At 36.3% G+C, this 13,529-nt stretch overlaps 2 protein-coding genes across 2 annotated transcripts; both read right to left on the minus strand.

Moving 5' to 3' along the window:
* Positions 1-1,387: 1,387 nt before the first annotated feature.
* LOC103706827 (pentatricopeptide repeat-containing protein At4g33170) lies at positions 1,388-4,666 on the minus strand. Its single transcript, XM_008791073.4, has one exon. The coding sequence runs from the start codon at positions 4,522-4,524 to the stop codon at positions 1,573-1,575; it is 2,952 nt and encodes a 983-aa protein (XP_008789295.2). The 5' UTR covers positions 4,525-4,666; the 3' UTR covers positions 1,388-1,572.
* A 1,653-nt stretch (positions 4,667-6,319) lies between these two features.
* On the minus strand, positions 6,320-12,752 carry LOC103706772 (glutamate decarboxylase 4-like). The gene is made up of 7 exons (XM_008790989.4): positions 12,612-12,752; positions 10,942-11,146; positions 9,387-9,587; positions 9,064-9,278; positions 8,154-8,407; positions 7,503-7,555; positions 6,320-6,942 (listed from the first exon to the last, which is right to left on the minus strand). Exons 1-7 carry the CDS (start codon positions 12,704-12,706, stop codon positions 6,445-6,447), a joined length of 1,521 nt encoding a protein of 506 aa, XP_008789211.2. The 5' UTR covers positions 12,707-12,752; the 3' UTR covers positions 6,320-6,444.
* Between the last annotated feature and the right edge of the window lie 777 nt (positions 12,753-13,529).

The raw sequence follows: 13,529 nt of genomic DNA on the forward strand, positions 1-13,529 counted from the left end.
CAAGAACTACAAGATTCTCGACATTGCTTTGCCCTGCTTGGAAACAACAAATCTGCTTCTTTAAGGAAATACCCTTTGCATGAAAGATAATGAAAAGAGAACTAATTGACAGGATGAGAACATGTAAAGAATAAAAGCTGATGCCAAAACTTACTTTTACTGACTTTTCTGCTTGCATTGAAGTCATAAAGGACTCCAAGACGAGTCCTTCCCTAATAGAATCCTCACATATAATCCAGAAGTATCTGACTCCTTCCATGGGATCACGAAAAATTCTTAACAATAAGAATTGAAGTTGCTTGAGATTTCTAGTTAAATTCAAGCTGTCCTTTTCTTCAATAATATGTTTGGTAGTTTCAGCCTTGATAGGCTCCTCTTCGATTGGTGCTCTACTGACTTTGGTCCCTGAAGCAATAACAATGTGAGTTTCTGACCAGGCTGAAGTTTGCTTGTAGGAGGCTCTGATTTGAAATACCTTATTATGATTGGAGGTATTCTTGATCCTTGTCATCAATGATTGCACAATTTTAGCAAACAAAGTGCTCTATTTTTTTCTTGTGTTCTTGCTGCTAACGTTCTTTAAACTCAACTAAAACAACTAAAATGTGCAAATTTCTCAGATCAACTGCAACATAAGTACTGTCATACAGGGCTGTTTCAACTTGCTTTTGTAAAGCAATCATAAGGTTGTTCCTACAAAGATCTCTCTTCCAACAGTCATTCAGAAAGATTTGTACGTATGTGCACCTGGAATATGTTACCAATCTTGAAAGTCCAAGGCCTTTCCTAAACTGAAAAGTCCTTTATGAGGCAATATACAAGGTTTTTCAACCTCCACATCTGTTTGGAGTTTGGAACCATGATATTTCCCCAACATATATTTTACTGATTCTGTCATATAGATCATATGTAGCAAATTATTTAGGATATTTTTAAGCCAGATAGAAGGATGCACTTTTGCCTTTCATCAAGAAAATCCTGCTAGATTCCCTTGTGCCTTTCCTTAGAATGGACGTTCGACCGAATCCTTGGTCTAGTTGCCTGGTTCTAGAGGAAGAGAAAAGATCATCTATTGGTCGTTTCCTCCCTATATGCAGTTGCTAACCTTATGTCCAACAACCATTCCTCCATCTCTGCCATGACAGATCAAAGTTTATAATCGAAACCCACAGCATATGAGGAAAGAAATACAATCACACCCCTGAGAAGAAGTTACAAATTGCAATGAAAATGACAGGAACTATTACGGTCGATCAGAAGTAAAAAGAAAATGCTACTGACAAAATTGAGAGAATGCACCTTAAAAATATATAATTATACAACAAAGGCAGATGAAGCCACATTTTAGACTGAAATCACATTTTTGTCCTGAAACAAGTAGCCGACCTATCAAATGAATTTGCTGTTTATACAGATTAGGATGGCCATGAGAGAGAATAACAAGACATTTTCAGTTAGGTGTCAAAGCATTGCAAGTATATATTATACACAGTATAATTTATCATTGAATGATCTACCTTGGCACTAATGGTACAAGGTCGGAAGAATAATTGAACAAGAAAGAATAGCTAATCACCAATAATCCCCACAGGTGCATGCTCCGTCTTTAAAGCAGTGGAAGCGACTTGCATCTCTTAACAAAATCTCGCGTCCGACAACCTTGGATATGTATTTGATTGCATTATGGCAGTCTCCACATACTCGCAGGTTTTTAATAACTCGAATTCTAGCTGGTGGTGCGGTACTTATAAGGCCATAAGCAATAGCCAACTTCTCACTGTGATAGTAAAGTGAACGCTCTTTTTCCTCTTCTTCAACATCTAAAAGCACATAATCTGTATCTGGGACATATCCCTCACCTTTAATCCTTCTTATTAAATCCTCCAGTTCATCATAAATAGCATCATTTTCAGGGTGAGACTTATCATCGACAACAAACAAGTGCACCTTGTTCTGCACCTCAATCCAACTATAACCAGGATCCTTTTTCACATTCCTGCTCTTCATACTTTTCCTAGCATTAGCTACGTCATCCCATCGGTTGGCAGCCGCGTACATATTAGAGAGTAGAACATATGCTGAAGAGTCAAGTGGCTCCAAATCCAAAAGCCTGGTTGCCATCCGTTGTCCAATCTCTATCTTTCCCTGAATTCTGCATGCACCAAGCAATGCCCTACACATGGATGCTGAAGGATTAAAAGGCATCGTGTCAATGACCCTTTCTGCCTCCGCAAGAAGCCCTGCACGGCCAAGAACATCAACCAGGCAGGAATAGTGCTCTATGTCAGGCTCCATGCCATAATCTGCACGCATAGAGTCAAAATAGCCATAAGCTTCAGAAACTAATCCTGAATGGCTACAAGCTGAGAGAACACCAATGAAGGTGATCTTATCAGGTTGTATGCCCTCTGATCTCATACTCTTGAAAAGGTCTAGAGCTTTTCTGCCATTTCCATGCTGGGCAAAACCAAGCACCATGGCATTCCAAGAAGCTATACTTTTCACATCCATCCTCTTGAATAAATTGTATGAATCTTCTACACTTCCACATCTTGCATACATATCCATAATTGAAGTCCCCACAAAAGCATCTGAAGCACACTCCAACTTAATGGCATTTGCATGAATTTGCTTTCCTTGCTCTGATGCAGCCAAACAAGAACAAGCTTTAATGAGGGAAGCTAAAGTAAATTCATCAGGCAAAGACCCCGACTGCCTCATATGATGGTATAGAGTGAGGGCATATTCTTCATCTCCATTCTCTACACATCCTGAGATCATGGCTGTCCAAGCAACATCATCAGGTTCACTGATATCATTGAAGATGGCAGTTGCATGCCTGAAATCACCACATTTGATGTACATGTCTAATATCCCACTACTAACACACAAATCTGAATCCAAACCAAGTTTTATTGCATGAGCATGGATTTGTTTCCCTTGTTCAAATGCAACTAAGCCACTGCAAGCTTTAAGAACAGTCGCTAATGTAAAATGGTTAGATCTCTCACCATTTCTTATCATTGACATAAATAGATCTAATGCCTTATAATTGTCATGGTTTGTTACATATCCAGCAATTAATGCATTACAAGAAGCCAGATCAAACCAATCCATGCCGCCAAAAAGAATCTCTGCTTCCTCCAAACTTCCCTTCTTTGCATAGACATCAATCAGTGCAGTTAATACAAAGTTATCCATAAATAGACCCAATTTTATAGCAAAACTGTGAACTTGTTCATGGAAGGAAGAGCCTCTGGTGATCCCTGAGCATGCTCGAAGAATGCTTGCCAATGTGAATTCGTCAGGAACTATCCCATGCTTTAACATGTCAATGAAAAAACCAATTGATTCTTCCTCCAAACCATTTTGTGTACTGCTGGATATCATCGAATTCCATGAAACCAAATCCAATTCTTCCATCTCATCAAACACTTGCCTTGCAGAATTCATGTTATTCATCTTTGCATACATTTTTATAAGATTATTCGAGACAGAAACTTCTGAACAAAATCCCGTCTTTACAGCCATTCCATGGATCTGTTTCCCAATTTCCAAGCACTCTACAACTGTGGCAGCACTAAGTACGATTACAAATGTCACATTATCTTGGCCCACATCCAACCTCTTCATCTCCACAAAGCAAGCCAAAACAGAATCATTCTCACCAGCCTTGACGTGTTCAGACATAGTTTTGTTCCAACTTATCACGTCAGAACTATCATCAAAAAGGCATGATTTGATCCCAAAAGCCCGAACCTGCTCCACATTCCTATCCATTTCTTTACCCATTACAATGCAGAAGACACTGGCCTCATCGGGACAGAGGATTTCACTCCGGTGCAACTCCGAGAACATAAATAACGCATCTTTGACCAAACCCATCTGTGCATACCCCTTAATCATTATATTCCACAGCACAACGTCTCTCTCAGACATTCCATCAAACAGATACTGAGCGTCGTGCAAAAGTCCAAACTTCGAGTACACATTGACCAGAGAACTGGAAACCATCGCATTCGAGTCCAGGCCAATCTTAACGGAGCAGCAGTGGACGGCCTGGGAAGTAGAAAGGAGGTCGGGGGAGCTGGAGCAGAGCTTAAGGATGGGCGGAAAGGTGAGGTGGCTCGGGGGCATGGCGGAGTGGAGCATGAGGCGGAAGAGGAGGAGGGCGTCGGCGGCTTGGCCGTGGAAGGCGTAGGCGGAGAGGAGAGAGTTCCAGGTGACGGAGTCGCGGCGGGGCGTCTGGTCGAACAGGCGGCGGGCGCAGGGGAGGGAGCCACACTTCGAGTACATGGTGATGAGGTTGTTGGCGAGGAAGCGGTCCGGGGCGGCGCCGGAGGTGACGATGAGGGCGTGGACGCAGCGGCCGAGGCGGAGGTCGCCGGCGAGGATAGCGTGGCGGAGAGCCGGGAGCCATGGCGAGGGGTGGGGAGCGGCGGAGAGGCGAGAGAGGGGGAAGTTTAAGGATAACCGCGCGGTGATTTTAAGGCCGAGGGTTTTGGATGGGAAGGATACGAGCATCTGAATGGTGTAGGGTTCATGAAGAGGCTTCGCTTAAATCTTGGTTAAGAACATGGCTTTAAGTAACGCGTTGGAACCGTTTTGGCCACCCTCCCTAACGTACACCTACTTCAATGATTAATTTAGATATACGAATCTAGCTGCGTTAAATAGATATAGAGATCGAAATTTGTCGAACGGATCATACTTCTTTGTATATATCAAAAATCCATCGGTGAATAAGTTTTAAGAACATTGGAAGATAAGCATCAAGTCAAATTTTTCAAAAGATGGTGGGGTTAAGGAGACTGATAAAAACCTAGTAGGTGCTTGAATAAAAAAGTGCAAACATGCTTAATATACTCCAAGTATGGTGCATGTGGTGCTACATAAACATAATTCAATGTGACCATCCATATGAACAAATTTATCATATCTTGGTATGACCAATTGTTCGTGGCAAAGATGATTGAAAATAGCTTGCCTATTTGTTGCGTTGAGGTAGTTGATGATTGCTTGCTGCAAAGGAAAATGTTGTTGAGTCCATTTTGATTTAAGTGTGCACCAACCGTCGATTTCTTCTCACAATTTGTAATCTACAAATTAGGACCAATAAATCGATAATTAAACCTTCAGGACTGAGGGTTAATCCATTATGGCATGATTACTATGATGATCAAATTTACGGTTATATTTTCAAAGTATGATTCTGAGTATTCAGTTGTGTGACATAAATAGAAATAGAGTCCTGATCTTGTGAGAGAGATGTGATAACTTGTTGGCTTTGTTAAATTCGATGTGCATTAACTTGAGAAAAGTGATCTTTTACATCTTTTCAAATTTCATGGGCAATTTCAAGAGTTCTTAGCCAGCCATACCATGCATGTGCATATTGAGATAATTGTTAAAATTTTATGGGCCTTTTTGAGAATGTGCATATGAGCCTATATAGAACTTTAGAATCTTGAACACAAGGCAGAATTAAGCCTTGTGTGAATTAGTGAGCTTTGAGCCCCTTTCTTCTAATTTTTTTTCTTTTCCCTTGCTTTCTTTTCTTCCTTCCTAGTAACTGCCCAATTCATTCTTAGGCTAGTATCTTCACACGCCTCATCCCAGGCACTCCTTATAGATTTCTTTTATTATTTAATTTTGCAATTATTTATAAATTTGTTTTATGTAAATTTTATCAATGTCTTTTTTGAGGGGAAAAAAGCAAATATTAAGTAGTAATAGCAAATATTAGCAATATCTAGGAGTAGTTTCCAACATAAGGATATTTAATATAACTTCCCAAGAGATATAGGAAAAGAGACACATAGGTAATTGAAAGAAAACTTGCCAAACTATTTCATCAACACACAAGGTTGTGGAGCTCTAGCTGCCCACCAATTGAGACAGACCTGCAACTCCCATCAGTCTAATTTCCTAAAGCTTTCACAGTGAAAAAGAGAAACTAAGGTAGTTGATAGGATACTTGCCAGGTTTGTAATTCATCAAACATGCAAGGTAGCAACCTCATCCTTCATCATCAGCAAAGTAATGAGCTCTTATTAAAATTAATGCATATTTTAGGGGAACTCAGAGGCATGTAGGAACGGCTTATGGCTCTCAGCTGTCCTATTTTAGAGGTTATATAGAGATTTACACTATTCTGAAAATTCTTCTCAAGGAAAAAGTTATGGAATTTTTAATCTCTTCAATCACTCCCTATGTACAGTCTTAACTTGGCTTGACCTTTTTCACTCTCATTGGTTCCTATCTAGTGCATTGGTGGTGCAACATGGTATGCTTGAAAGGAATATGGTTGCAGATAATATAGTTTTATGAATTAATTGTATTTTGGAAGAGCAGGTAGCATTTAAGCAAACAAATTTTCTGAAGGTTAAAAGATGCTACACTAACAGCAAATCAAGATTGGTTCATAATCTTTTGCAAATCCATTTAACAAACTCCCTTAGTCTTCCCACCAGTTAATGGTATGCTCTTATCCGTTGGCTCTACTTCTTGTTTTAAAACTGCAACGTTTGGAAGAGGAAGTGCACCATCATCTTCCAAATGATCTCCAGGCCTCAACTCGATGGTGTATCTAATTGTAGGAATCGGTACTTCGATCACCGAGTCTAGCTCACTCAGTGCAATTCTCAAGTGTGAGAGAAACCTTTCAACCAATGGCCGCCCAAAATCCTCTCGAACTACAACACGAAGAACCGTCATGTGCTCCGCATCGGCCGGCAAAGTGTAGGCCGGCACAATCCAACCAAACCGGCGCAAATTTTTTGATAGCTTGAAGGCCAGTGTCTTGTTTTTGTCTTTGAAGGAGAAGGCCACCAGTGGCACCCCTTGTTCTTTGGAGATGATATCAAAACGCCCAGTGTCCTCCAGCCCTTTATTTAGGATCCTGGCACTCTCCATGCAGTTCTTCATGACTTTTCTATAACCCTGCACAAAGTTCATGCATTAACTTTGGTTTAAAAGAGAATATTGTAGTTGTTGTAGTAGTAGTTGTTTGTTGTTGTTGTGTTAACATTTGTTGTTACTATTATTATAGGAATATTCAGCTTGTTATATGAATAATTATAATAATATTATTATGATTATTATCATTATTAAGTTTTGTTGTTCAGCTTGTTGTTGATGTTTCTTATTTTGTCTCAAACAACTTTCATTATCAAGTCAAGATTATGGAGTCCACAAGCAATGCCAAAGAAAATCGCTATATATAGCTATACTTCACTTTGTACCCAATTGGTATAAATGAATGGATGGTGATATAGGTCTATCTGATGACCCAAGGTTAGTATTAAACAACAAATTGTTTAAGATGTAGATGGATGTTGAAATATAGATGTAGTTGCTTCCATTCCCAAAACATCAAAGAAATCCAATGCAATCTTATCATGTTAATAAATATGAACGAAATAAAACACCGCTTTTAATATAAAATTTTAGAAAATTTTGGCCTTCAACTATATAGAGAAAATTTTAGAAATACACCTTACCTCAAAACCTAATCTTAAGAATTGATAATATTGTGCAATGATTTGACTGGATCCTGCATAAAAAGATGAATAGCTGTATTTTAGAACTTTAATGAGTCACTGCCAAGAAAAGTAAATGCTATGCAAACAATAGGCATAAGATCCCCATAAGCTCGTTGGGAGTCAAGATTGTCTCTGTGAGTCTGATCATCAAAATTTGAGTCGCCAATAATAATTGTAATGGTCATTGTACACTCTTTCAAACTCTTTTAAGTCTTCTTCATAATATGAGAACCTACGTAGACGTGTGTTTAATCCCACATTAGTTATTCATTGGATAGATTTTGGGTACTTATATAGGATTAAGGAACCAAAATAATACCTTCTGACTAGCTATTTGGGCGAGATTCTAGGTTGTTACACATAATATTTATTATGGCCAATTTTGAGTCATTTTCCATGTAGAGGCCAAAACTTTTAATAAATTCATAATTTTTAATAATAAGTATATGATAAGCAATGTGGACAAGATAAAAAAATTTCATCTGCATCTGTTTGTCGATAGTTGCAAAACAAGATGTTAAGTACTTGCTTTTGAATATCATGTTGAAATTGGAACAAGTGGAGAGTTTAAGATTGCCCTTTTTTGATGTGCTTGTTAGGATAGCATACCTTTGGAAAAGTTAAGGGTGAATGTGGGTTGATCAGCTCCAAGATAGTTGATATGAAAGATGAGTTCTTCAGGCAAATCTTCTTTATTCCTCCATATGACCCAACCAATACCAGCATACACAAGGCCATATTTGTGCCCACTAACATTAATGCTCTTCACTAATGGTAGCCGAAAATCCCATTCTAGCTTAGGATACAAGAATGGTGCAATGAATCCTCCACTTGCAGCATCTACATGGATTGGAGTATCCCACCTATCACAGATTCAACAAACCAAGACATGCAGTAGGGTGAAGAAATTGTGACCTCAAATCAGTGCATCATGTGGGATTCTAGTTTTTTTTTATTATTATCACTACTTTTTTGAAGAAAGGAATAATGTTGGCATATGAAACTTTGTTAAAAGCACAAATAAACTAAATCTTATAATTAAAATATTCATGTTCATTAATAATTTAGGGTTACAACTAGGTCACAATAGTCTAAAAATTTTGCATTGCAACATAATATATGATAATGATATTGGAGTCATTTTTGTACTATTTAGGATACAATGATATTAATCTTTAGAAAGTGTACTTTTTCGATTTTGCTGATACCACAATTTGGTTCGTCAAATGACTGCTATAAATATAGTCATAAGAGCTCTATTTTTTGAATAAAAGGATATTTCCTGAGCCCCATGCAGGTCCTTTGCCTCATCTAACTCTTTGGGATTCATTATTGTTAGCCAAACAACAAAAACGCTAAGGGAAATATCAGCAGTCTATTATAAAAGCAAATTGATATGGTTAATGACACCAAACAGTGACTGAATTAAGTCAGGAAATGAATAATAATAATTTTGAAAGAGGTGGTGGAAGTTACTTTATGCAAGTGACAACTGATCCATTGTTACATTGAAACATACCCGGTTATCATATTCTTCTTAGTGAGGAGATCATTAAGAAGTTTAACATCTTCAAACTCTCCAGTTAATGTTGAACCTAAGATTGCTGCAACGCAAATGGTGTTCTCATCCACCATTTCCACAGCTTTTTCAGGGTCCATCACATAATATCCCTCCCTTAGCTTCACTTCCTTGAGTTCCACCTCAAAGTATCTAGCAAATTTCTCCCAACAAACCTTTGTTGGGGATGTAATAAAGAGAGAAATGAATACAAATAAGTTTTTCTTTTTCTGTACAAGATTAGAAACAGGTTTCATGATCAAGGAATGTCATAAATATTTCACCTGAACATTGGCTCCTGTAACAATGTTTGGCTTGTCATAAGGCTTCCCCTCAGCCTTTCTCCTATTCTGCCATTTCTTCTTGAATGCCAACCCAGCTAACATTATTGCTTCAGAAGACCCCACCGTTCCAACTCCAACAGCTGCTTCTTTCTCATTCACTGGAGCATTGAATAGGTGTGCTATGATATTTACACAGCGGTTCTGAGGGACAATCAAAAACAAAAAGAAAAAAAGTGAGAAAAATAATTACTCAAAAGAAACACTATTAAACCTTGAATAATATGAGAACCATTAGACTTTATGGATCCATGATATGCCATATCTCACATTTGGCACTCAGATTTAATAAGTAAATGAGTCAAGGGTGGAATAATCCCTTGGACCTTTTTTTAACCAGACTTTGATTATAAAATGACAAAAAAAAAAAAAATTTGATTAGCTAGGAGAATACTTCTTTTTTTTTCCTGATAAAATATAACCAGCATGTGTCAGCTATGTTATGGTATTATATAGTGACTAAATAGAAAAGGAAACACACTATCCAAACACAAACTAGGCTTTTATTCTGACTGACCCCATTCTATCCCAGTACCCTTTGTAACCATCAAGGATAACAAAAGGTTATCACATAATTGCTTATCCAGAGTTCAGACTAGGACTTTAGTTATTTGGTTGCCAACCTATCATGTTAATTCAATCTACCATGAGGCGGAATTGGCTTGGAAGAAGAGGCAATACTGTTAAAATATTTGTAGAAGAAGAGAAAAACAGAAAGAGAAAACTGAGTTATTTCTCTGTTCAATCACATTCAGTGCACCTTAGGAGTTATATATAGAAAAATAATATAGGTTGATATATGATGATGCTAATGAAGAAAAATATTATAGGTGATACAGATTGTCATGTGGTTTCTAAAATTACTATAACAAAATCATGCTAACAAAGAAAAATAATATAGGTTAATATATGATCACGCTACTAAAGAAAAATATTATGAGTAATGCAAGTTGTTACGTGATTCCTAAAATTATGCTAATAAATATAAAGAAGTTAATGAATTGGAGATTGATGATTCCTATAAACGAAAGATTTTCAACATATATACCAAAGATCATCTTTCTAAATGGATTCCATATCCCCAGGTTCTCAGGGTTGTGTCTTGTGAGTTAATCAGCCTCGTCGATCCGATTACTTCGCGGCATCCTTGCATTAGCCACCTTGCACAGGATGTTATCTGGAATAGATAGAAGCAAATCCTATCGTTCGGGTTGGTTTAGGACAGGATTAAAAGTAAGTGTTGGAAGTCAAGGAATAAAGAATACACATCAATTTGCATAACTAATAAAAGAAGTTATCAATAGTCATAAGACTCTACCAATTCATGATTCCTCTCTCATTCATTGCACCTGCTTAGCACTATTTCATACAACCCATTGATATCGAATTAAATTTATATTTCTTTTCCCAGTTAATGATTTTCTGGTTATGCTTCAATCTAGCTTAGGAACATTCAAGCAAGTCTGAAGTATGAAATGTGCTTACAAGAGATACTTACTTGAAGCTCTGTGGTGACTGGATACTCATCCATGTCAGCATAATTTTTGTTGATCGCTTCAATCATCAGCTTATCACACTCTGGCTCCATCCAAGTGGTAACAAATGAAGCTAAATTAAGCCTCGGGCTACTATCTAACAGCAATTCATCATGAATTATCTGGTATGCAGCTTCCTTAGAAGCTGATTTTGCCGGCAGCACATACCTGTGAACCATTTCCACATTGTATTAATATCATTGTAATTTGGAAATATAAATAATAAAACCACCAATTTGAACTTGATCTATTTATTAAATGGTCAAAAATTGAAACTTAAAATTGGCATGATTATTAAGCAGTAATCTGTGCTAAACTATGTGACCCGGTTCATGTTTGCAATGATACATTTAACCAATCAACCAAATAGTTTTTAATAAGGTTTTTTTTGCATATATACCCTCCAAAATATATAAAATTATATGAATACCCTCATAAAATTACTATTTACATGTATGCCCTCATAAAATACTTATTTTGCATGTATACCTTCTTTTACTTTCTTTTCTATATATATGTATCCATACCATCTAACATTGTTTAAAAATAAATGATTAAAAATTAAAATGACTGAAATTCCCTTGTGGGTATATATGCTTAAAAAAAACTTAATATGGATAGACATGCAAATAGCAGCTTTGTGAGGGTATTCATACAATTACGCATATTTAGGAAGATATACACTTTAAAAAAATATAATAAACAATGATCAAAATCCAGCAAAGATAATCACTAATAAAAAAGATAACAAAAAAGATTAAATCATGTTAATATTAACTCTTATAAAATAAATCATATTGCTTTTATAAAATTCTCGCCTAAAAAACAAACAACAACTTAACATTTACAAATCACTAAAAAATATTTTACTAATCTAAGCATCTATAATTAATTTAAATACGATATGCTTTGATCTTTTTAAAATAATGACGAATATATAGATGTTATAGATTCAATAATGATAATTATATCAAAATCAAATGAATAATAGCATTAACAAAATAAACACCTAATATTTCAACTTGACTAAATCAAGATCTTAAAAAAATAATAATAATAATAATGTGACTCGATATTTTTTTGACTTGTTAATCTAATTGAATCATAAAAGACTTGGCAAATTTCAACGGAGTTTTAATTTTTTTAATAAATTTTTTAAATATATTCCTTCTAAATATGAAAAATTGCATGAATGCTCTCGTAAAATTGCTATTTGCGTATATACCTTTATAACTTTTTTTGCATATCTACCCATGCGGGTATTTTAGTCATTTTAATTTTAAGTCGTTTATTTTTTAACGACGTTAAATGATACAGGTACATAGGCGAAAAAGAAAAAAAAAGGATATACATACAAATAGTAATTTATTAGAGTATTTATGCAATTTCATATATTTAGAAGGATATACATGCAAAAAATTATTTTTTAAATGTTAACCTGAGACAATAACATGAATTGATAAGAGTAGTCCACTTTGATGCCAGCAACCTTTTAGATCATAGAGATTAATTGGTTAATTATGGGTTATGTATGGGCTTAGATTGTAGTCATGACAAGCAAACATCATTATGTTTAATGCAAATCTGAAAAATAATAAGATAGCAAAACTAGGCATGGCAGGAAATGTTAAACCTTGGAAGTGGGTCTTGGATATATCTTGAAGCAAATACTGGGCTGATGAAAGGGGTGAAATCAGTTGGCCGTCGTTGCACCAGTGACAGCACCATGGCTTGTTTGCTATTAAGCTCCGAGGCCTTCTACACCTAGCTGGAGAGGGTATATTTATACAAAAAGAAGGGGATTCTTGTGCTTTGCTTGCCTCTGTTCGGTGGAGAAAAGTTCGTGGTCAAGTTATGTTGGCTTTTAAGCTGGAATTATGTAAAGTTCTCCTTGGATGGAATCATGGAATAAATTTATCTGTTGACGTTTCTTTGCTTCAAAGTGTTGCCGTTACTTGATTCCTTAGAACTAGAATTTCCTTCTGAGTTTCCTCTGTTTGATCTTTGGTCTGACTTCCTTGTCTACTTCTATATATTTGTATGCTTTAGAAGACGATTACATGGCCAACCTCTCTATTGCAGCTGGATTTTTTTATTGTAGACTTTTTATTGAAAGGATATGCATTGGAATCCCGGAATAATTAAGGATGTGTCTGATAGGAGGAAGATTTTTTTTTAATAATTAAGAAATACATCCAATAAAGTCAAAAAAGAGAAGTTTTGTTTCACGGGATAGAAACTTTTTGGTGTCCAGCTTGAGGGAGAAGTGCAGAGAATAAATAAGTGCTATGTATTTTACAATGACTTGAATTTTATTACAAAAATTGAATTGCTCTTCCGACTTTCATTTGCGTATAGAGTAGGTTCAAAAAAATATTTGAAATAACTTTCCCTTATTCCGTGCTCTAAATCTATTCCACCAGAATGGTGGGATATAAAAATGCCATGCTGGCTCACTTATATCCCAACGTGGCATAAGTTTATTCTCCAACCCTTTTGGGTATTTGGCAGGATATCTCTACTTATTTCACTAACCAAGCACGGTCTAGAA

Source organism: Phoenix dactylifera, chromosome 11, assembly GCF_009389715.1.
Source record: "Phoenix dactylifera cultivar Barhee BC4 chromosome 11, palm_55x_up_171113_PBpolish2nd_filt_p, whole genome shotgun sequence".
Classification (NCBI taxonomy): Eukaryota; Viridiplantae; Streptophyta; class Magnoliopsida; order Arecales; family Arecaceae; genus Phoenix; species Phoenix dactylifera.

Bases quoted from the DNA above. Each gene is read 5' to 3' on its own strand.
- LOC103706772 (XM_008790989.4), bottom strand. From the start codon at position 12,706: ATGGTGCTGTCACTGGTGCAACGACGGCCAACTGATTTCACCCCTTTC. The intron at 9,279-9,386 runs GTGAAATATTTA...TCCCCAACAAAG, and splicing joins TTACAGGAGCCAATGTTCAG to GTTTGTTGGGAGAAATTTGC. The intron at 7,556-8,153 runs GTATGCTATCCT...CTTTTTATGCAG, and splicing joins CACCCTTAACTTTTCCAAAG to GATCCAGTCAAATCATTGCA.
- LOC103706827 (XM_008791073.4), bottom strand. From the start codon at position 4,524: ATGCTCGTATCCTTCCCATCCAAAACCCTCGGCCTTAAAATCACCGCG.